General features: G+C 37.8%; 1 protein-coding gene across 1 annotated transcript in view; it reads left to right on the forward strand.

Annotated features, from left to right (window-relative positions):
- Positions 1-24,469, forward strand: part of SPON1 (spondin 1) — a 186,314-nt gene that overhangs the window by 52,156 nt on the left and 109,689 nt on the right. Inside the window, exons 4-6 of the mRNA XM_059474194.1 lie at positions 3,981-4,054; positions 4,723-4,845; positions 9,100-9,248. Of these exons, the coding sequence (XP_059330177.1) occupies positions 3,981-4,054; positions 4,723-4,845; positions 9,100-9,248 (346 nt within the window). The remainder of the gene's footprint in view (positions 1-3,980; positions 4,055-4,722; positions 4,846-9,099; positions 9,249-24,469) is intronic.

Here is a 24,469-nt window from a genome sequence, read left to right on the forward strand (position 1 = left end):
GAGAGAGAGAGAGAGAGAGAGAAAGGAAGAGAGAGAGAGAGAGAGAAAGGAAGAGAGAGAGAGAGAGAAAGGAAGAGAGAGGAAGAGAGAGAAAGAGAGAGAGAGAGAAAGGAAGAGAGAGAAAGAGAGAGAGAGAGAGAAAGAAAGAGAGAGAGAGAGAAAGGAAGAGAGAGAGAGAAAGGAAGAGAGAGAGAGAGAGAGAAAGGAAGAGAGAGAAAGAGAGAGAGAGAGAAAGGAAGAGAGAGAGAGAAAGGAAGAGAGAGAAAGAGAGAGAGAGAGAAAGGAAGAGAGAGAAAGAGAGAGAGAGAGAGAAAGGAAGAGAGAGAAAGGAAGAGAGAAAGAGAGAGAGAGAGAAAGGAAGAGAGAGAAAGGAAGAGAGAGAAAGGAAGAGAGAAAGAGAGAGAGAGAGAGAGAAAGGAAGAGAGAGAAAGAGAGAGAGAGAGAGAAAGGAAGAGAGAAAGAGAGAGAGAGAGAAAGGAAGAGAGAAAGAGAGAGAGAGAGGAAGAGAGAAAGAGAGAGAGAGAGAGAAAGGAAGAGAGAGAGAGAGAGAGAGAGAGAGAAAGAGAAAAGGAGAGAGAAAGAAAGAGAGAGAGAGAAAGAAAGAGAGAGAGAAAGAGAAAAGGAGAGAAAGAGAGAAAAAGAGAGAAAAAGAGAAAGAAGAAAGAGAGAAAAAGAGAGAAAAAGAGAAAGAAGAAAGAGAGAAAGAAAGAGATAAAGAGAAAGCGAGAAAGAGAAAGAAAGAAAGAAAGAAAGAAAGAAAGAAAGAAAGAAAGAAAGAAAGAAAGAAAGAAAGAAAGAAAGAAAGAAAGAAAGAAAGAAAGAAAGAAAGAAAGAAAGAAAGAAAGAAAACAAAGAAAAGAAAGAAAGGAAAGAAAGAAAGAAAAGAAAGAAAGAAAAGACCCCAAACTCTGTTCTGTGGTCTGACTCTGTTTCTGGTATGAACTGGGGTATTCCCAAGGCTGGCGTGAAGTTTTATGGTTTATGACATTTCTTGTTTCTTAATATCCCAAATGCAATTTCTGTGCCTTTGGCAGAGCTTTTCCCAGCAGGATGGCACAATTGTTGTGGAGCTGGGCTGCAGAGGGAATTTCTGATCCCATGGAAATCTTTTGAGGCAGATTTCTCCCACTGCCCTCTCATGTTGTCTGACCAAACCGAGCCAGGACAGGGACATCCCAAAGTGGCATTGCCAAAGCAAACATTGCAGAAGCAACCAGATATCCTTTCCTTTTCATGTGAGAACTGAAACACAGAAATAATGACACTTTTTGGACAGTTCATTTGGTTGATTTTCTTCAGTAAAGCCGGTGTTGCTAGGTGTAGAAGTGCCTGTACCTGACAGTTTTGCTCCTTAGTTTAGAGGTGGAAAAATGCAAATCCAGACGCCTTGCCTTGAAGAAAATGGGAAATAAACAAGGTTTTTTGAGACAAATTTATTTCCTTTTGCCTTTATCCATCATTTTCTGATAGTCAGAGAGAAAAAAGCCAACAAGAAAAACAAGAAATTGAAGATCCATGTATATATATTAATATGAGAGGGAAAGAAATTGGATTGCTCCTTCCCCATGAAGTTCAGACAGCACTGGACATTTGAAGTGATGGGAAGGATTTATGAAAATTAAACAGATGAATACCTTGTGTAAATTCTTAAAAACTATTTTGCCTCTCTCTAGAAGTTCACCATTCCATTTTTAGCCATTTTTTGTAAGCCTTGAAGCCAAAGGTAAGAATCCTTAGTCCAAAGATCAGAACTTTTATGGAATAAAAATAAAATTTAACACAAAAATTATGTTTAAAAAAGGGGGGAAAAAAGTAGCTGTAAAAGCTAGCAAATACATTGAACAGATGTTTTGGTCTATGTTCAGTCTAGAAGCTGATTATTAAAACAGTTAATATTTTAAAATTATTTATGATTTTTTGTAGAGTTCTGTGCCTGCTTTTGATAGTTATGTAGCCATATAATGTGCCCATCCTGGTGCATTTGGAATCAGTCCAAAACCTCCCATTTAAATTATTGGCTCACCATACAGTTTCAAATACAGCTGAAGAGACAACGGTTTAGAAAGCTATGGAGCTTTTGTTATTAGTAAAGGAACTGTTCCCTTGACATTTTACAGTGACAAGCTAACTGCAGCAAAAAGAATAATACAAGTACACTTCAGGCTTCAAACAATCTTTATTTTCTTTTCTTTTCTTTTTTTTTCTAAAATAACTGCTTCTCAAATACCCACAATACCTTTGTTACCTGCAGAATTGAGATCTTTATCAAACAACTGATTTTGTATTTGTGTGGATTAAGATAGTGGAATGATTTAGATTGGAAGGGACTTCTGGAAGTCATGTAGTCCATTCTCCTGCTTGAAGTAGGTGCTGAACATCAGTTTGCTTGTTCCCTCAGCAGGTTGCCAAGGCATGGATCTCATCAAGTTTTGAATATTTCCAGAGATGAATGTTGCACAAACTCTGTGCAGCCCATTCCATGGTTAAATCTCTGTGATTAGCCTGATAGTGTGAGAGGTTTTCCTTGTATCTGCACAGCATTTCTTGTGCCCCCACTTTCTGTCTCCTTGCAGTGTAGCATCCAAAAACTCTTAAATTTGGCTTTGGCTTTCAGTTTGAAGGCTGGGAATGTTAAGGAGCATGCTGCTGTCACAGGGTGCCCATTGGGCTCTTATTCTTCCTAGTAGTAACTCTGGTAGTTGTGTTTGTTTCATTTTTCCCCCCACTTATTTCTTAGAAACGCTGAAGAAGGTTCCTTCAGAAAGGATTGAGAGTTTTTTGCACCCTTTCCAGGCTGATGCAGCTTTAAGAGGTTTGCAAAACCCAGCTTTTCTCCCGGGTGCTTTGTAAGGTGAAAAGAAGGATTCCTTCCTCTCCTACGCTGGCCTTGCAACTTGGCAAAGAAAGGACAAAAAAACCCCTGCCTCTTATTTTTGATATTTTTATGGGTGGGATGTTGTCAAAGGAGGGTTACATGACTGCAGCAACACATCTGAGCACATACAGCCTCACGTTGCTTCTCAGTTTTCCTCCTGTCATGAGTGAGGAGTAGTTCTAGAAAGATTAAGATAATTATTTGACTAATACTGAAGGAAGACAAGAAATTGGCCCTTGCTGTTTGGTGTTTTGTACAAGTGATGGTACAAAATGTTGCTGGAAGAATGTGTACTTGTGCTGGTAAACAAGGAAGAGTGCCAGCTCCCAAAGCATGCTGTCCTCAGGAGGCTCTCTGTCCATAGATTGGCTTTGAATTTAACCAAAATCTGGTTTTCCTATGGAAAGAATATAAAGCTTTCATGTGAATATAATTGATATAGATAAAGATGGTCCAAGAAGGTTGTTAAAGTTTATTTGGCATTAAATATATCCAGCCCCCTCAAATGAGGAACTGAGGCACCGAGGCTTAGTAATTTACATTTGGTTTGAACTATAAGCCTCAATAAAATACTCCGGATTTAATTAATTTTAAAGCAGCTTGTCTTTTGGAACCTGTGAATTTCTTTCAAAGACTTTACCTTATGCCAGCTTTTTTCCTAACTTCTGTTTTATGTGATATTTGCACTGAGTTGCTGTCATATATCAGAAGTACTTATCTTTTTAGAATGCCACGTAATTTCCTATGAACAGCTGCTCACTATAGCTGTGCTATTTTTTTGACTGAAATTGAATACAACTTCAGTATTTTAATATGAGATTTGATTGAAATATTGAATGCTCAGTTGTCTGTCATGCCTTTCAAAAGCACAGGTCTTCACTGTATGCCTATGACCACTTCTTTGGAGGTAAATAAATTTCAGGCTTCTGTAAAATGTGATGAAATTAAAATGCAAGTTGAAATAAAAATATCTTATCTGTAATCCCATGTTGTATTGTCAGTACAGGGAAGTATAATCATGTCTTAGTAGTAATTTATGACTCATTTTCTTTTTTCTTTGAGAAATAAACATGTTTCAAACTTTTTTTTCCCCTCCCCTTTGTAGAGCCAGTATTGTGCAGAAGCGCATAATTTATTTTCAAGATGAGGGCTCTCTCACCAAAAAAATCTGTGAACAAGGTAAGGTAAAGTAAAATATCTCTTTGACCTCCTCATTTTGTTTTGCATTTTTCTCCTAACATTTTGTCTCAAACTAAAGTTTTGAGTTCTTGGACAGGTTGAGATTTGGGCTCTTCCATTCAGTTATGGTCTTCCTTATCACATATACTCCAACAAATAAAATCTTCTTTGCCTCCCCCTAAAGTGCTACTTGCAATTCTTTACCTGCTCTTTGTGTGATACCCATTGGTTTCCAGAGCACTCTGTTATTGAATCCTGGGATATTTCATCCTTTCCTAAACCTAAACGTTGCACCTGGTTATTGCATCCCACTGGAGAATTCATTTACTTTGTGTGTTCAGAAATTTCAAGCCCATTGTGTTTTGAAATCAGCTAAGGTTTTTCCTTATCAAATAGAAACCAGAAAGAAACCCCTTTAGAATGTGAAGATAACTGAAATATTAATGACTTCTAACTGAAAACTGTGGATTTAAACTATTTTATCCACTTATAAATACGGTACAGCTATTTCAGGCTGGTCCTTTAGTCTAACAGCAAACCAAATTTAAAAAAACCAAACCCATGTTTAACTCATATTTATTCCCTGGAGTATTTATGGTGGCAACTTCACTGTCCCCACTGGTTTGGAGTTGTAGCCACTTTCAATGGGTGCTTTGATGCTTTTTCAGACTCAGCCTCAGAAGGTGTGACTGACAAACCCATTTTAGACTGTTGTGCCTGCGGTACTGCCAAGTACAGGCTGACTTTTTATGGGAACTGGTCGGAAAAAACACACCCCAAAGATTTCCCACGTGAGTATCCCTCTCTTCTTTGCACCACACAGGGGCCCTGGGGAGGCTTGGAGCAGGTTGTGTGACACAGCATCACTTATTTACAGCTCAGCAGAGTAAATGATGACATGCATGGCATCCTGCTGGCACTCAGCATTGAAAATCAATGGGTCTCTCTGCACTCTACATTACCTGCACATTCTATTGATTTGCCTGACATTTTGAGCTAAGATGTGTGTGAGGTTGTGTTTGCAAGATGTCTTTGTGGGGAGAAAGCTTCTTTTCTTTTCTTTTTTTTTTTTTTTTTTCTGATTGAAAGCTTAAAATGGCTTATAATGTAGAGATTTTAAGAAAAAGTCCACAAAGGACAGGCAGCACACTAACATTTTGATTTTCCAGCCATGACAATCTACCCAGTTTGTTTTGCTTCAAAGTATATTTAATTATTTCAGTTAAATTTGATGAGTTTTGAATCTTGCTGCCCAAGGATATTAATTGTATATATAGATCTAAGAGTACTCTGTCTCCTTTTTCTTTGTTGGTTTAATATCCAGATAAAAAACACCTTCTGAAGTTGGCCTCTCTGGGTTTTTAAGTGTCTGAGCTACAGAATCAGTATTTTTGTTGCAAGTTTTCTTTCTGCAGTTACCCAAGTATCTGTAAAAAGCTGAAGTTACAAAATTGTGTATTATGCATTTGGTCTATCATTACTGACTCCACAGTCTGTGGGAAAAAAGGCCAGGAAAGTAATTAAGAATATGAGTCATATTTACAGGTCTTTAAACTCTGTTATGTTTTCTGTGGCTGATCTTTATTATAGAGGCTTTTTTATGTTGATTGAAAAAAATATTATTACTGTCACAGTGTCAGAATATCCTCATATAACTCAAATATGGTTTGTATCAGCTCAAATTTTGACAGCCTAAGCAATGTTGCTTGTGTTGGGTTTGAAACACAGCATTGTTCAAATCCTATTGGTCAGCATAATATGGGGGAGATAAAACAAGCAAAGCCAATAATTGCAGGAATGCTCTTTCAGGCTGCTGGAGGATTTAAATATCTGCTGAGTGTGAACTTTATGTGCACTATTTCCATGGACTCAGCTGGTGGTTAGAAATAGGCCATGAGAAAAGGACTGAAAGCTAGCAAGTTACTGTGGCCCTTTTCCTTTTCCTTTTCCTTTTCCTTTTCCTTTTCCTTTTCCTTTTCCTTTTCCTTTTCCTTTTCCTTTTCCTTTTCCTTTTCCTTTTCCTTTTCCTTTTCCTTTTCCCTTTTTTTTCTTCCATCATGAAAGGTATGGCTGCATGATGGAAAATAAGCAAGTCACAATAGTTTCCCTGCTATCTGTCCCCAGTTACAAAATGGTGAATTAAATCAATATTTTACTTCAACTGGAAAAGTGAAAAAATAACCTCTTGGTACTTGCATGATTAATCACAGCAATAACAGCTATTAAGATTTTGCATTAAAATTTCTGAAAGTTGAGGCAAAGATCTTATCCAAATATGGTGATGCTCAAAAAGGAAACCTAGTCATTGTCATTATTCTTAAAAATGTTGAGTTTGTGCAGTAATTACATGAAAATAAAATGGTATTCATTGTGGACTGTGGTAAATCACTAATTATTTGCAAGCCACCACATAAAAAATTTTGCTCGATTCTTGTACCACCAGTAAGGTTGGAATAGACAGCAGATAATAAACTTTGTATTTCACATCTTTTCTTTATCTCCCAATTTGCTTAAAAAACCCCTAAAGAGCATGCACTTTGTGCAAAGCATTCAACTCTTATTGAACAGTTCTGGGTGTCAGGGGTACACAAACCCAAATCTGACCCTCCATGGTTTTGAGCCAAACATGTTTTATATTCTATCTTTATATAACTTACATATCCATTATTAAACTTACATTGTTCTATTGTGTTCATTGATTTCATCCAAGCAGGGATTTCTCGTGATCCCCCTCAAACCCCTAACATTGTTTCTCATGGCTCTTTAAACAATAATTATATCTAATCCTATCTAACAATTATACCATTTATTATATATTGACTACACAGGTGCAGTTTCACTTGATCTAGCAAATACAAGGCCTAACATTTCCCAGGGCCTACTAAGCCTAACTTTCTTTCCAACTCCCTGAATTTTCTATGATGTTAAAATTTTTTACTATCACCAGGAGAGGAAAATTAACATATATAGAGCCAGACACCTTTATGTTTGCATGAGTCTTTAAACAATAATTATATCTAATCCCATCTAAGAATTATGTCATTTATCATATACTGACTACACAGTTTCACATGATCTAGCAAATACGAGGCCTAACATTTCCCAGGGCCTACCTTTAACATTTTCCCAGGCCTAGTAAGCCTAAATTTCTTTCTAACTCCATGAATTTTCTGTGATTTTAAAATCTTTTACTATCAGTGTCACTGGCTGTGATGCCTTAAGGAGCTGGAACAGAAGCTAGATGGAGTTAAGGGGAATAAAGTGGATATTTATTTCAGTGCCTTCAAAGGCCACACCCTGGCAGGGCCCAGATGGCTCCAAGATGGAAGCAAAAGAGGACTTGGTCACGAGATCTCACATTTTTATAAGTTTTAGTCCATTTCCATATTGGAGCTAATTGTCCAACCACAGCTCCAGCCCATGCAGTCCCACCCTGCTTGTTTTTCTCTCTGCAGCCCACGGGGTTTGTGCTCTGGGGCTGAGATTGGGATCATTTGTCCTTGGTACCCAGCTGGAGCAGGAATTGTTTTGTCTCCCTGCTCTGTATACAGAACTCACCATGCTTGAATATGAAGCCCAGACCTACACACTAAAGCAGCACAGAATGTGAAAAATATAAAAAGCTAAACCCTAAGGCATTAGCTGTGTTTCAGGGTGCCTTGAGGGACAGCCAGACCCAGGAGGAGAGGATGGAGTTCCATCACTGGGGCTGAGGGACAGCATCTCCCTGGCCTTTGGCAGGTGCCACTGTAGATTTCAGGAACAATTGCTAGATCTTAGATGAAGAAACCAGCTCCTGATATTGCAGTCTCTTCAGCTGTGGAGGAGGCCAGGTTTAGTTTTGGTTTTTTCTGCACATATTACTGATTCATTTTAGTTGATTCTGAAAACATCAGGACTGCTGCATTCAGAGTTCTGTAAGTGTATTTTGGTCCAAGTTCAGGACTAGGGAAGCTATGAAGGCTGTGTTTGCTGCTCTGATAGGCCATCTCCCTCATCTATCTATTTTGCTTCCTACGTTTTTCTATCTTCTTTCCCCTGCTGGTGGTGTTCATTTTTTATTTCAAATCTATTTTCTACTCTCCCATGATTAGGTTCCTGCATCTGACTTTATACAATTCTCTGCACTGTCCTTTTCAATTTCATTGTTCCACCTCTCACATCTTAAATTTGCATTCCTTTTCTTTACTTCATTATTCATTTTTCATTCATTTATTCAGTTTGCAGCTGTTTTTACTGCTGCTCTCTACCTTTTGCATTGTGAAGAGAAACAATAAATATTGTCTCACTCCATCATTCTGACTCCCTCATCTCCTACAGTCCTTACCTTGTTACCAGACTGTCTGCTTATGTTAGCAGTTCATTTTCTCACCCTTTTCCTTTAAGCCCATATATCTGCAGAAGGTTATTGACACTTAAGTGAATTCATTTTGCATTTCCAGGGCTGTGGGACTTCTGTGACTCCTTATTTCTGCTCAATGCTCATTTCAATTCCATCATACTTCCATAACATCTTTTGCTTTATACTTTTTTTTATTATTATTATTATTTTGTTCAACAAGACAAGAAACAAGAATGGGAATCCTTTTGCTTAGCTCTACAGCTCTTGCATTATGAGAAATCTAAGCAAGAAAACTCAGTGAGTATAGAAGTGAATACAGAAAAATTTACTTCTTCACTGCCTTCAGTAAGGAAAACTTGCTTTTAAAACTGAGGGTGACCACTGAAGTCTTCCCTTGCAGGTTTCCTTCTCGAAAATATTTGACAGAGAAACTTAAAATTAAAGGTTGCTTAAACTTTCTGAAGTGAGATCTTTGGTGACAAAAAACTATTCTAAGCCTGTTTGTTATGAGGGGCTGCTTTAAGCTCAATTTCTGTCAGTCACTGCCTTGTTCCCACTGCTCTGCAGATGTGTGTTGGTGCAGTGAGAAGTGGCAGCATGCAAAAGTGGGGACTCCCAGGCTTTATTACAAGTCAGGAATTATTGTTTGAGGCTGCCTCGAGGGTGGTTTGATTTATTTTGTTTTGGTTTTCCCCCCGAAAAGGACGCACCAACCACTGGTCTGCCATCATTGGCAGCTCCCACTCCAAGAACTACATCCTGTGGGAGTACGGGGGATACGCCAGCGAAGGGGTCAAGCAAGTGGCAGAGCTGGGCTCCCCAGTGAAGATGGAAGAAGAAATTCGACAGCAGGTAGGTGCATTTTGGTGCTTAATTTTGATAAAAGGATCCTCCCTTGGCCTGTTAACAATTTGTCATTGGGAATGTAATTTTGCTGAGAGGAGGAGTTCTGTGTGGCTTTCTTGATTCATTCTTACCCTGGCAAGGGTTTTTGTCTAGGAAAGGACAAGTAAGTTGGAGCATTCCAAACTTAGAAAATCTGTGTGCCATGTAGAGCAGAAATCAGAGGGGGCAAAGTGAAAATCACCTTTTCAGGCTTGATTGTGAAGGCACTGTTTTAAAAGAAAACTTTGAAGACAGCAAGCAATACCCCTGCCTTAAAATAGTGAATGATTATTTATCATTTAGATTCACTTTGCAGAGTGCTGCATTTTGCTTCTTGATGGATGGCCTCATTTTGTGTTATACAAATATGTAAAGTACTGTGTTTCCCTGCCCATCATTATTTATGTGGCACAAGCATTCTTTCCTTAATAATCCCTTTTACAAGGAAAATAATCTCCCCTTAATGTTGAAAACATGCATTAAACCCTCTGTACTTTTCTTCACTTTTTCTACATTTGTGTGGATCTTTCCTATATTTGACACTTCTGAGGATGAAGTCAGCAAAAATAAAAGCAGAGTTCAGGATGATATTGTGGATTAATCATTCTCCCTTTTGGTTAAAAACACAGTATTTTGAGACCTCCAGGATAGGTTGTATACAGGGTTACACTGAGAGATATGAAAAAAATTCAATTATATTTATATAAACAGCATAAAACAACCTCAAAGGCTGTTTTGAAAAAACTCATATAGCAAAAGGCTTTGTGTGCTAAATTTAATTTGCTTTCTTGTGATTCTTAAGTGCATATAATCATGGTACAAGAACATCTGGTGTATTTGTCAAGAAATTCCCAAAGCCAAGAAAAATAAAATAAAACCAGCTTAAAACTTAATATATAAAAGGGATAGAAAAGGAATAAGAAGGGGAAAAAACAATCTCAACGTGGGATGAAATGTGATCATGGATACATTGCCTCTTTAAAGCATAATAAACCTTGGTATACCTGGAAATAGAAATAGGACTTGCTTCTATGCAGAAAAGTGGCTGGATTTTATCCCAGCAATATAATATAAACCCAGAGGGATTAAAATTGTAGCAGAATGTTATATATACAACATGGAACTTATAATTTTTGCTGCTTACTTGGGAAATCAATACTTTCTTGTAATAGGCCCACGTGGAATGAAGAAAATCAGCAATTTTTCACTGAGGAAGATAATTTCTGTTGCAGCCTTGGTGAATACTTTATAAACAGAGGTTTGGCACATCTCATTTGGGGCTGTACAAAGATTGGGTCTTTTCCTGAAGCAGCAAGAGCCAGAGGAGGGTGTAGGGTGAGGAGCAAGCAGATATCAGGCTGAGGACTGGGAGAATGGCAGAGAATTTGAAGGGAATATGGGGAAAAAAAATGGAAATCATGCCTCTGCTTTGTGGCTTCTTTGTCATTGTGTGCCACATATGTGCAGTGAGGGGATATGCTTGTACACTGGATTTAAATCAGAGGAGATTGTGACTCTTAGAGTGCATCAAATAGAGAAATGGCTGCAGCTTCAGGGGCTGCTGAGATTGAACATGGAATTAGTGAGCATCACAGTTGATTCCAACTTTGGGATGTCTGATTGGGCCAGCCCTGGTTCTCCTGGGTCAGTTTATCCAAGTAATCAGCTGGATCTTACCTAGAGCAGTGCAGCATGTCATCAAGTGCCATAACATTTTTGTTGAGTTTATTTGAGATTTTTTTTCTTTTTAACATGTGCTTAAGCTGCACTAAAATTTATGACAGATTTTGAGGTAAAATTCTGCAACCTAAACAGCAGAGCAATGCCAGGAGCTAATCTGCTGTCATTGAAGTCAGGCTGGTATTTTTCTCTTTTTAATTGCACTTTTTGTCCCTTGCAATATCCCTACCTGCCTTGAAATTTGTTAATGTTGTTTCCTTCCCCACATGTTCCAATCTACCTCAGGATCTCTTTGCTCCCTTTCAATTTCTTATTTTACCTTTCTATCCACTCTCTGCTGTCCTGCCGGCCTTGTGTTGATGGGAGGATGCAATTCATTAAATTAATCACTGTCCAAGCAGTTTAATGTTCTTGAAAACACAGGAATGGGAATTTTTGTTTAATTCTGGTGCCTGGACTCAGAGCTCACTCACTGCAGGTTGTGCACTTCTTCCAGGGCCACACTTGGATTTGGGAATTTGCTGTGTGTCAGCTGAGTTTTGTCGGCAGTTTCTTAGGTGAGCACATAGAAACAAAATTTTGTGGGAATCAGAAAAGCAGAAACTTCCACAAACACGAAAAGATTTGATCTGCAGCCTCAGAAGATGCTTAAATTGATGTAAAAACCCAACACACAGACATGAAGCAGAAAAATCATAAATGTTTCTATAGTTATACGTAAGAATATGCCTTAAGTAAGTAAGAAACTGTTTTAGGTAAGATAGTAAAGAGTTTATAAAGAATGTATGGGTGTGGTTGTATAAAATAAGCTAAAAGTTTAGAAATTAATAAAAAATTCTATAAAGGCATGAGACAGAAACCCACTAGGTAAAAGTAGCCACAGTACAGCAGAAATAAGTAAAGGTAATAATAGAAAAGCAAAATAAATCCTGTGACAACTGTCTATTAGTTAAAAAAGTTAGATATTGTCTTGTAACAAAGAAACTTGTAACTGCTCTTAAACTATGACCAATAGCTTACACCTTTAAAATCTCACAACTTCTAAAACTAATGTTATCTAAACAAGAAATCATTCTTAACCCAGAAATAGTCCCATCCCTTCATTTCTAACAACGATAATATTTATATAACCAGCATCTGTCACTGACATTACTCGAGGTTTGATTAAAGGAAAAAAATCTAATTATTTTTGGGTTGTATTACCAAAAATTTACAGGGTATAAACAACAAACAAACAAATAAAAGGTCTTTCTTTCAAGGAGCTTTGTTAAGAAGTGTCTTAATAATGATGTGTCATTAAATGGAAAATCCTCAAGCATGAACATTTTGCATTCTGTATTTACCAACTTCAGACAGGAAAATCTAATGACCCCATTCTTCTGTGGAAGAGTACAGCACTGCCTTACAAAACAGGCCATAAAATGACCTATTTTGTAAAACTATTAAAAACTATAACTATAAAACTATTCAGCTGAAATACTGCAATTACTTTTTAAAAAATCAATCAGTCAAGATGAATCCAATGACAAATTTACTTTCATTTTTACTCTTCTTTCTTTTTTTTAATTAAAAATTTCCAAATCAGGACTGTTTTGTGAAGATAAATGTTTATATGAATTCATAGCAATTACATATTTATAATTACTTTGAATTGGCTCATAGGAAATGGATGCAGAATTTGAAAGGGAAATTCTGCATTCAAAATGGGATTGCTCTGTTTAAACACATGAACAAACAAATAAGATGGTTAAAGCATGAATCATAAGGAGTAAAGTCTAATTCTAAATCTCATGTACTAGGCTGATGAAAAAAAGACTAAAAAATAAACATTGTTTTAAACATCTCACCTTAAGAGAAATAATTTGGTTTTGCCTAATTACTTCTGAATAAATATGCATCATTTTGCCACCAATTCTTTTTTAAATGAAGATAAGTAATATTCTGCAGCTTACATCTTTCTCCAGAAAATGCAGTGCACACTCTCTGCTCCCTGTGGAGCCACAGGTGACATTCTTGCAGGTTTGGTTTAATGCCCTCTGAAATGTCAGTCAGTGGGATGACTTTTTAGATTGTCTTCAGCATCCTCAGATGAAAGCTGAGTATGCCTCCAGACCTTTCAGAACACCAAATTCAGTTTTCCAGGAAGATGCTTGTAAAGTTTTTAGACACAGGATAATTTAAATTGTGTGTGTGAATTGGAGGTGAAACCTGAAACAGCAAAAAATTTCTATAGAAAAAAAAATATAATTGCTATGAATCCATACATTTATCTTCACAAAACAGTCCTGATTTGGATTTTTTTTTAATTAAAAAAAGAAAGAAGAGTAAAAATTAAAGTAAATTCATCATTGGATTCATCCTGATTGATTTTTTTAAAAGTAATTTCGGTATTTCAGCTGAATAGTTATCATTTTATGACCTGCTTTGTAAGGCAGTGCTGTATTCCTCCACAGAAGAATGGGGTCATTAGATTTTCCTGCCTGAAGCTGGTAAATCACCTGAATTACAAAGAGGAACCTGCAGGATATTGATCACTTTTTTATTATAGCACTGGGCAAATTATTGTGTTTACTGAAACAAGCTCAGAAGTTTGCTTTTTGAATCAGCTGTAATTGTGTGCTTAGGGAGGGTAAAACCTGCCAGCCTGGGAGGTTCACCTCAGGTGATTTGTGCTTGACAGAAGAGCTGAAAATTCCCCCTGAACCCTTCACCTCAGAGACCAGGAAACACCTGACAATCCCTGGGAATTATGCTGGGAATTGCACTGGGAAAACTGATATTTTTGTTGGAATAGTTCTGTCTGTGTTTTGTTGAAAGGAACTAAAAATTTAGTGACTACATGGGTGGCTTGGCCTTCCTTGGAGGAGGGCACTGAGAGAAGTGAAGGGAATTGGATTATTTTGCCATGACCTGGAGTTGGTATTCCTGCTTCTGTAGAAGGAATTGACACCTGGGATGTTTAGATTATTTTGCCATGACCTATGGTTTGATGTTTTTGGCAGGGACTTACTTAATTCTAGCACTTGTGGAGACTTATACAGAAGTATACTTTTTGCTTTACGTTATTAATCAAAATGGACCTTCAATCTGTCTAGATTCAGGGTTTCTAATTAGAATAGGAGGATTTTCTTTTAGTTTTACTTGTGTGTTATTTGAAAAGTGCTTAAAGATTGGTGGATCAGGTTTTGTACTCAAACTGTTTAGAAAATTAAAAACATACAGAGCTTTGTTCAGCTTCATCTGTGGTGTGTTCTCTATGAAGTTGATATTCCTGCTGCTGTGGAAGGAATTGGCACCTGAGATGTTCAGATTATTTTGCCATGACCTGAAGTTGATGTTCCTGCTGCTGTAGAAGGAATTGGCACCTGGGATGTTTAGATTGTTTTGCCATGACCTGGAGTTGGTATTCCTGCTGCTGTAGAAGGAATTGGCCACCTGGGATGTTCAGATTATTTTGCCATGACCTGGAGTTGGTATTCCTGCTGCTGTAGAAGGAATTGGCCACCTGGGATGTTCAGATTATTTTGCCATGACCTGGAGTTGGTATTCCTGCTGCTGTAGAAGGAATTGGCCACCTGGGATGTTCAGATTATTTTGCCATGACCTGGAGTTGGTATTCCTGCTGCTGTAGAAGGAATTGGCCACCTGGGATGTTCAGATTATTTTGCCATGACCTGGAGTTGGTATTCCTGCTGCTGAGGAAGGAAATTGGCCACCTGGGACGTTTCACCTTGGCCTGCCCAAACCTTCAGTGTATGGCACCAACGTCCCCACAGAGCCCCTTTCTCCTCAGTCCTCTGGGAGGGCATTTTTGTTCCCATCCAGGTTTCAGAGGCCTCTCCCTGTGGAAAAGGCAGGAAAATGATTGTGGCCATAAAGGCTGCTGTGAAAAGCGCAGCTGCTGCTCCTCCAGAAGCCCTTCAGGTTTCTGTGTAAAGCCCACAGCAATTCAGTGCTTTTGGACTTGGTGTGGCAGGGAAGTAGCAGGACTCTGTCCCAGCATGCTTTCCACTTTAGTTACAGCCTGACAGCATGGTTTTAATGGGGTATATATTCTAATTCTGGACAGATCAAGCTTCTTGGTCGTAAATTGGCCTCTAGGCTTCTGTTTGCTCAGTCAGACTCCTCTGCACTCTGTGCATACACCTCTGCTGTGAATTATGGTCTTTTTTAATGCCTTTTGAAAAGGCTAGATCCTAGATTTATCATGCTTTCCTTTTGGAAGATGTGCCTTATATAATGATTCAAAATCTCTGGCATTTTGGTAATTAGAAATTTTGAAACCCTTGTGTACTGTGCTAAATTTCATAAAGTATTTCTGCCAGAAAGAAATAGTCGTCTACTTATGTCATAAAGAGAAGCTTTATGTGCCAATAAATAACTCATACAACAGGGCTCTGAACACCTCTTCCAGGGGGGCTTCCATCTTATAATAAACTTCAGTTGGAAACTGTAATTAGAATGATTCAGTTGGTGTTGTTTTCTTTAAAAAAAGCCAAAAACAACAAAAAAAGTTCATCCCAGCTCCATTCTTTTTTAGTATCTCATGATCATAAAGATGCACTTCCCTAATAAGAAACGAACTGATGCTGCCTTCTGTGCCACAAAACACCTTTTGCTAGTCTAAAAACTCTTGAAGATAATGAGTCTTTCACAAAATTAGGTTCTGACAAACCATTTTGAAGTGGTCTATTATTTTCTGGGCCAAAACACGAAAGATTCAAGCAGCTCAGCCAATAAAAACTGAATAGAAAAATTGGAGTCCTCTGAATATATCATTGTGCTGTGGATAAACTCTCAGTGGTTAGGGCACAGTCAGTGCCACAGTTGCACTGTGGTTGTGCCACAGTTGCTCCATGTGTGGTTCCTGTGTCTGTAGGGTTGTGAGAGCTGACAGGCGTTGAACATATTTTCTACAAAATATTTTGTACAAAAATGTCTTTTTTATTATTCTGGTCCTCTCCCTCGTTTGGAGCACCAGGCAGAATGTAATTTTGAACTTTTATTTAGCCTTTGGTCAAAACTTTAGCAAAATAGTGGTTATTTAATAATAATAGTTAATAAAGTTAATAATGCCTTTTTTTCTTCTAATTATTTTTTTCTTCATTTCTAATTTTCATTCATTTCTATTTTTTCTTCATTTCTAGTTAATAATGCCTTTTTTTCTTCTTTTCTTCCTGCCTTCCCTCATCCTGTGTCAGCTTAAGGCTTTCTTTCTGATAATAAACAGGGAGAGATAATATTTGGAAAAAGAAACCTTTTTTTCTTTTTTTTTGCTTTAATTTTCTGTGCTTTTAACAACCATTGCTATTTGATTAATCAACAAGGCATCATAAGTTTTGATTTTTAAAACTCCACCTTGTGAGCTCTCATCTTTCTGTGCTTTTAATAACCATTGCTATTTGATTAATCAATAAGGCACCTTGATTTTTAAAACTTCACCTTGTGAGCTCTTATCTTGCTTAATGAATTCCAGAGGTTTCACACCTCTAACTTTTATGGGAGTCTTTGAGTTTTTGCCCTCTGAATAATTACCCAGTAATTGATATTGAATGATTTGCATAACCAAACAATGAGTTGTGGTGTTAAGTTAGATCAACATTTAATTTCTCCTTCATTTTTACCTCAATTTGCCTTGCTGCTTATTTTCTTCTAATCATCACAGACCCTCAATTTCTGATAAAACAGGGAGAAGCACACTTTCTCAGTAAAATCCACTAATCAGGTTCTCTTTGAATAAAAGATCTTAATTTTTTTTTTTTTTTTTTTGCAGAAAAATAAGAATAAAAAAGTAGGCTTTACTCAAAGACCCATCTTCTCAGTGAAGTTTGATACTAAATTGTGTGGAAATGGAGCTCATCAAAATTCCTACCTTTTTTCCAGTCTCTGTAGTAGCTGAGAGGCTCACCAAAGCTTGTGAAGATTTTATCTGGCTCTTTGGTATCTGTCTGGATTGCAGCAAAACAATGCTAAGTGAGGAAACACTTGCTCCTGATAGATCCATCCCTTTGGGTGGCATGCAATAATTTCAGTTCTCCAGCACACAGATATAGAAATGTCACCTGTTTGGGACAATATGATTGTCCCAAACATCATTTGCTTATTTTAGTATTTTAAAATATCTTGCCTTTTCATTTCTTGCAGTTAGATCTCATCACGCTGTTCTGCTGCCACAAAATCATTACCTGCGGCAGATTCATCCAGTGGAAAGATGTGATGAAATTATTTTCAAGTTATTTTCCTTCAGTCTATCACTGCAGTATTTTTAAAACAGGAGAATTGCAGATGGTTCTTCGTGTGCTGCTGATACTGAGGGATGGCAGAAGTTCAGCACTCCAAAGGCAGACTTTGTTTAGGGAAATTAGTTGTGTTAACTGCAACTATTCTGGTTTGGGTTTAGGGAAATTAGTTGTGTTAACTGTAGCTCTTCTGGTTTGGAATTGCTGCTCTAAAATCCTGACATTTGAGTGACTCTGAGGCACTCAGGAGCTCCCTTGCAGCAGCACCAGCAGAATGTTAAGTAACACAAACTGGAGAAGAGGCAGCACCAATAAAATTGAGTTGTTTGCCAAGGATGCAGAGCAGATGGTTGGGCTCCTCCTCCTGTGAAGGGAGACCCTGCCCAGACTCCTGTGGACTTCAGCAAAGTCTGCTTTTAAAGGGTCAGAATACCACTAAAAATTAAATGAGGGGCAAGTCGATTTCCCTCTGAGTGCTTTCCTTGGCAGAGGCTGGAGCTGTAATTAAAACGCAGTGGCTGAGGAGCTGGTGGCTTTCAGTGCCTCTGAAGGAGATGCTGCAAAGGCTGAACAAGGGTCTGAACCCTCATTAGCAGCATTTGTCAGGAACCACAGGATCTTCCTTGTTTTCTCTCTTGTTGCATGGTAAATATTGTTCAAAGGAACAGCATGCAATAACAGCTGAGGCTGAAGAGTCCTACAGCTCATTTGCCTTGCAAATGCTTAATTATTCAGACAGATTTTCAACATAAACAAAAACGAAGGAAATAACCCGCAATGCAAAGACTGTCATCCTGGGATTAACTTTTTGGGGGGGTTGTTTGTTTAGGCACCTCAGTTCAGGACTGCCACTCTTTATCAAATGCTTATTTCCACCTAAAGTTCAGCAGAGCACTTAGAAAAATACCATGTACAAACATCATCCACATGAACATTTCTTAGCCTGTGTCCTTTTCTAAGACAGCTCTTCACAGAGTACTAGACCCTAGAGACTGATTTTAAATTTAATGTTCAGAGAGCAGAAATATTCAGGTATTATGTTACATCTCTATTAATATGTAATGGATCAACTGGTTCAAGACACAGAATAGGGAGGATATTCATTAGTATTTAAGTGAAGTTTTAACTGTGTTTTCCTAGATTGCTTTTCTAGCCTGAATCCAAAAGGACTCTAATGTGTTGTAGTTTCTGTCAGTCAAAACCAGAAGCAGGAATACTTATTTTTAGTAGGGGGGAGAGGTTAATGTTGTTGAGTAGTCTTTAGCTCAGGAAAGAATGACCTGCTTGCAGATTGTGTGTTTCCTTGAAGTTCACCAGTCAAATATGGATGGAAAATAACACATGCATGAATTTAGGGACTGGAATATCTGCTACAACTTGAAATAGCTTCAAGGGTTAACACAGGGCTAGGATGAAAATTTCTGATTTTGTAATTAACTGCTGGTCACAAACTCTCTGGATTCTCCCTCAGCTCTCTCCTTGAAACTCATCTCAGCTTAATTATATTCTTGCTTCAGCCAGTGAATTCTTCACGTAAATAATAAACATTATTTATTTTAAACATAAATAAAAATAAATGCACCCCTGGCATGGGGTGTAGCCTGCTACTCCAGGAACATTCTGTGGAAAAAAGGCCATGCAGAAGTTACTGGAAAGGAGACAAGAGTAGAGAGGGTGCTGTGCAATCTTGTGTTCCTTGCACTGACACACACATCACTGCTTGATGCCAATATTTTAGCAAATGATTTAAAACACTGGGCTCAAAAGTAGGTATATTCATAACTAGAAATATTCCACAGAAAATTTGTTTTCAGATTCAAATTTGGAAATTTAAGGGTGATATTAAGCTGTAGCACAACAAGGAAGTTGATTCTCTGCCTGGATAAGCACCTGAAAAGTTTATTTTCTTTCTGGGTGAGAAGAGGCCACCACATTTTCTGGAGTTGTCCCAGGGGTGTTTAAACACCTTAGACCTTACCAATACAGGAATTCATCAAGCTTAGACAAATCAGGGTATACCTCTTAATATGGTTTCTTCTGTAAAATACTCCTCAATCTTAGGAAAGGATAAAAAAATTAGCTAAGAGACTGCATGAATATGCATTTCTATAATACAGAAATGGAATGCATCTTAAAATTGCTGTCTGTCCTATATCCCCCTGTAAATTGGCAATAGTAATTTGGATGCTGAGGATGCAATAATTCTCTCCTTTTATAACTGAATCTTTGAATACTTTCAATACTTTTAGCACATTCAACGCTTTAAAAAAATCTTTTTTAAGAATAAGTATCAACAGAGAGCACAGACTTTTTTTTAAAATTCCATTTTTGAATTCTGTTGAAATATGGAAAGAAGAATGAGTTCATGAAGCATTTTTAAATTATAGACTTAATGAACACTTGGGCTCCACGATTAATGATGTTATTTTAATTCACAAGCCAGATCAATTATTGGCATTATTTGCAGGTTTGGGGGTTGTTTATTGAATATCTGACAGATGCACCTGTAAAGCAAGCAAGAGTTCAGAAAGAGTGAGTGCATTTGTGCCTAAGGATGGTTTAAATTGGTGGACATGAGATAGGATTTCAGTGCTCTTGTTTGGATATATATTCCTACATTAGTTGATAGTGGAGGCAAGGGGGAAGAGAATGGATGATTTCTTGAAGATTTAATTTTCAGCATACCTTAATCAGAACTGCCAATTTTCTGTGAGGGTGAGAGGAATGAAGACAGGGAGAATGGGCAGCCATGGGGTTGCAGAAGGTGGAAGGCAAAACCTTTTAGTCCTAATCCAATTTGACTCATACCCACAGACTCTGAAGTGCAATGTTTCTTGTTCCTTGCATCTGTGTTTCAGAACATGAAAACACAACAGTTTAGTGTTCTTCCAAAACAATTAATTCAGTTTAAATACTCAGCTGTATCATTGCTGTTACTGCTCATTCACAGCTTTAGTTTCTCACAGCACTTTTCAGAACATGTGAATTTTTTTTGCTGTTGTTCCTCCAGAGCTGTGTGCAGTGCTTTCTGCTGAAAACTTCACCATGTGATTCGTGCTTTTAACTAAAAAACCAAAGGAAGAAATAGATCTTTGTCATCATCAGCTAAAAGCAATATACACCAAGTGGAATGTGTGTGCACACAAATGTGTATCATTTACAAAGACCTACATGGCCATTTAATAGACATAGTTTAATGTTTAGGCATGAGGAAACTGTTTATAATAATTTTCTTATCCATGTAAACTACATCAAAAGTCTGTAGCTAGACATAAAAAATGTAACCAGATCCACAAAATCTGCTTGAGCATCACTAGCTTTTCCACTTTTATCAGCTTTATATTCAATATACAGCCATGAATACTTTGCTTTCTCAAACCCAAGATGCACACATCTCCCCAGCTTTTAGATTAAGAAAGGCATCCAGGAATTAAAAAAAATTATTTGCCATTGAGATTTATTACTATATCTCCATTTCTCTTTGGCTTATAAAAATCCACAATGCTACAAAGAAATAAAAGCGCTTGGTTATTTAAGCTATATGACAAGATTTTGTGCTGAAATACTCAGGAAACAGCTTGTGTTGATGGAAAAGTGAAAAGTGATTTTTTTTTTTAATGTATAGGAATTTGAATCCTCCACACAGACCTTCTTAGAACTGTAGTAGGGAGGCTTTTTCATTTTGCAAATGGAAATGCAATTTTTCTACATCCCATATAAATGCACTTTAATAATCACGCCCTGAAATTAAGGTTTGCTATGTTATTAGTCAAATAAAAAGGTTTCAATTGAGTTATATAGGAAAAGAACTATACCCATGGTAGACAACTATTCATAAGATTAAAAATCCTGTCAGTAAATTATCTGTCAGCTGCCACTTTAGATATTTCCTGTTTCTTTTTCTCTCTCCATAAAATGTTGGGCAGAATTAGTGCACGTCACATCCATGTCAATGATATTGCTGTTTCTTAATTCAGTCAGGAGCCTCACAGGTGATTTATTCAGATCATTGTGGCTCCTGTAGACAAATTCAGAGTAGGAGAAAGATGGGGAGAGACTCTTTACAAGGACATTTAGTGACAGGACAAGGGGGAATGGTGTCAAACTGACTGTGAGTAGGTTTGGATTTGATATTAGGAAAAATTCTCTGTTGTGAGGGTGGTGAGGTCCTGGCACAGGGGTTGCCCAGAGAAGCTGTGGCTGCTCCTTCCATCCCTGGAAGTGCCCAAGGCTGGATGGGGCTCTGAGCTGCCTGGTCTAGTAGAGGGTGTTCCTGCTTGTTAGAGCCCTGGATGCTGAGAATTTCAGAGTTTCTGTGCTGGCAGGCACTGACCCCCAAGAGAACACTGCATTTGACCTGAGGCTTTGGAGAAGGCTTCCAAAATGGAATGACAGAACTGGGATTGTGGGTGTGGAGTTTGAATAGAAGTGTGTGATATCACAGGGGGGGGAAACTTAGAGTTTAAGAGTTTAGAATCCAGTAATGTATATAAAGCAAGATGGAAGTTTTAGGTGGAGGCTGGTCCTCCTCCCTCTCCTTCTCTTTTCCCCTTCTCCTTCTTCCTTCTTCCTCCGTCTTCTTTCTCCTTCTCCTCCTCTTTTCCCTTCTCCTTCTCCTTCCTTCACCTTCTCTTTCTCCTTCTCCTGCTCCTCCTTCTCTTCCTCCGTGGGTTTGGGTGGTTTTGTGTAATTGGATAAAAAGTTCACATTGTGGGCATGGGTGGTTGTTTATTGGGTTAAAAGTGAAAATAATTTAGGTGTCATTTCTTAATTGGACAGTTTATCCTTAAAAGGCCTTGTAGAGAGGGAGATACAGCTCCATTTTTAGTTTGTTAGAGTGCAGTGCTGCAGAACTCAGAGTTTGTGAGATTGTAACATAGATAAGAACCCGTAAACATCTGAGTCCCAACAAGAAATTCCATCTCACACATTTAATCCTGACCCTGGAGAAAAAAAAGAAGATAAAACTTGACACCTGCCCATGGGAATGAGATGATCTTTACCATTCCTCCTCAGTGACATCATTCTGTGGAGATCAGAATCCAGAGTTCTCTGTCCTGAGAGCTCCTGGAGAGGCATCTTTCCCTGAATTGCTGTATGTAGTATCAGTGCTCTCTAGATTCATCTGAGAGGCTCCTCATCACTTTAATCACTTCAATCAGTTTTTCACATTTTCACAGCAGGCTCTGTGATTTTACTTGGAAAGTTCTGTAAATTTTTTCCTTGGAGCTGGCATGTGGGTTTGGGTTGTACAGATCTTTTGGGCTGGGTCAAATCATGTCTTCTGAAAGGAGGGAGGCCTAAACCAAAATTACTGAAGAAGCTAAAACCTTCCCATGTAAAATTCAGGTCATCATTTCAGGGTGGAATTCCAGGGAAGACAAATATCCATGTTTGTATGGGATAATGTGTTTTCAGTTAAGCAGGATCAGAGTTTGTTTGCCTTTTTTTACCTGTTTTTTTGACCAAAAGTTAGTGCCTGATTGATTTATGGAATAGAGTTTATACTTTTGCAGTACCTTCAGGAGAAATGCCACTCTTGCAACAGTGATAAGGAAAGTAGATGGAAAAGTTCATTTTCAGTGAGTAAAATAAGGAGAAAGTCTGCAGTGTTCCATAGATACAAGTTGTTTTAAGTGCTTCTCTTTTGAAAAGTTAATTATGTGATTGCTGCATTACTTAAGAGCTGAGAAGAACATATCTGTAATGAGCAGAATCTGAGTAGATTTTTAATGCATCTCTTTCAGCTCTGCCTGTGGCCAGGAGTGCTTATTGAGATATTCATTTACAATAGATTACTGGTACTTTTTTAAAGTACTTTCCCACTTTCCATAATTGATGTATTAGTATATCCCCTAAGCATATTTTCCTGCTCATCTTTACTCCATTAAGATTAAACAGAATGGTCATTAGATCATAAAGCAATAAAATATTCACTTTGCTACTCACTGCAAAAAAAGCTGTCAAATATAAAGATTGACTTTGCCTTCAGGTACACTTTTAATGGTCCCTTAAATATAGCCCCGAACCAGTGCAACACAGTAACACATGAAGAACTTTCTTCATCAGGGGAGTGTTTATCTTAATTAGGTGTCAGGCCCAGAATTTTTTGCTTAGCCCATGCTCTTCTCTGTGAGAGATTTTTATCCATGGTTATATGAATTCATGACACAGTTGCAATGCAGGTTAAAATTAGGGTGACAATTTAGTCTTTATGGTTTGCTATAGACTTCTTAATAGGTTTTAATTAAAATGTCAAAGATCATATTTTTATATATATACATTTCTTATTCAAATAGCAGTGGAGAACATGTGTATGCAAAAATATGAAATAACCTAATTTTCAATGTGCAAGCATAAATTGCATTTGCAAAAGAGGTGTTCAGTCAAGAAACAAACCCCAAATTTTATGTTTAGAAATTTAGGCTTGCAGAATGGTATGTTTCCCTTACTCACTGTAGTTCTTCATTACTTTTCTCCAACACTCTTCTTCTAAGGGAGAAAAAGAGACTGATATAAATGGTAAAAGCAATTTTCAAAGGGCATCTAGGAAGACATAGGATGCTTCTATTTTTGTAATTGAATGCTAACAGGAATAAAATATATAAAATACATGCAGCAGCATTACTGCAAAGATGTTCTTGTCAGTAAGGGTCATATTTTACTACTCACCAAGCGAGATAAAATTTGGTGTTAGCGACTGAGTAATTATAATCAAGAGAAATTGCAGCCAGATTTATTTTATTGATTATCTCTTCATTAATATTGTTGTGGCTCCGAAGCCTCAGTGTTCCCATACATTCTGAAAAGTATCAATATTCACTAGTTTTGATTCTTACTGAGTGTGAGATCTCTCAGTGCGGGTTCAGGGCCACTTTTTTTGCCTGCCCTGAGATTACTGAAGTGATTAACAATTTGATAACACTCGGAATTATAATGAAAAGCTTTGGGATATTTTAGCTTATGTTTATTGCTTTTTTTTAATGATGGTGCTAATGTCTCTCAAGTTTGGTCTGCCTTGTGACTGATTGGAAGCACAGTCCCTCTGATGCTTTTGGCAAATGCTATTTCTCCCTTTTAGCAGTTTTCCTTGGGTGAAAGCACGTCCTGGCTCATTATGTAAAACAGATAATTAGCTGATTGCTTGTGCTGGGCTTAGCAGTGTGATTAGATGTGTGTCACTCTTGTCAGATCTTCAGAAGAGGGCAGCTTGCCTGGAGATGCTCTTCCAGTGTCACCATCAGTATCCTGGAGGCCCTGCTTGCCTTC

This window comes from Ammospiza nelsoni, chromosome 6 (assembly GCF_027579445.1).
Source record: "Ammospiza nelsoni isolate bAmmNel1 chromosome 6, bAmmNel1.pri, whole genome shotgun sequence".
NCBI lineage: Eukaryota > Metazoa > Chordata > Aves > Passeriformes > Passerellidae > Ammospiza > Ammospiza nelsoni.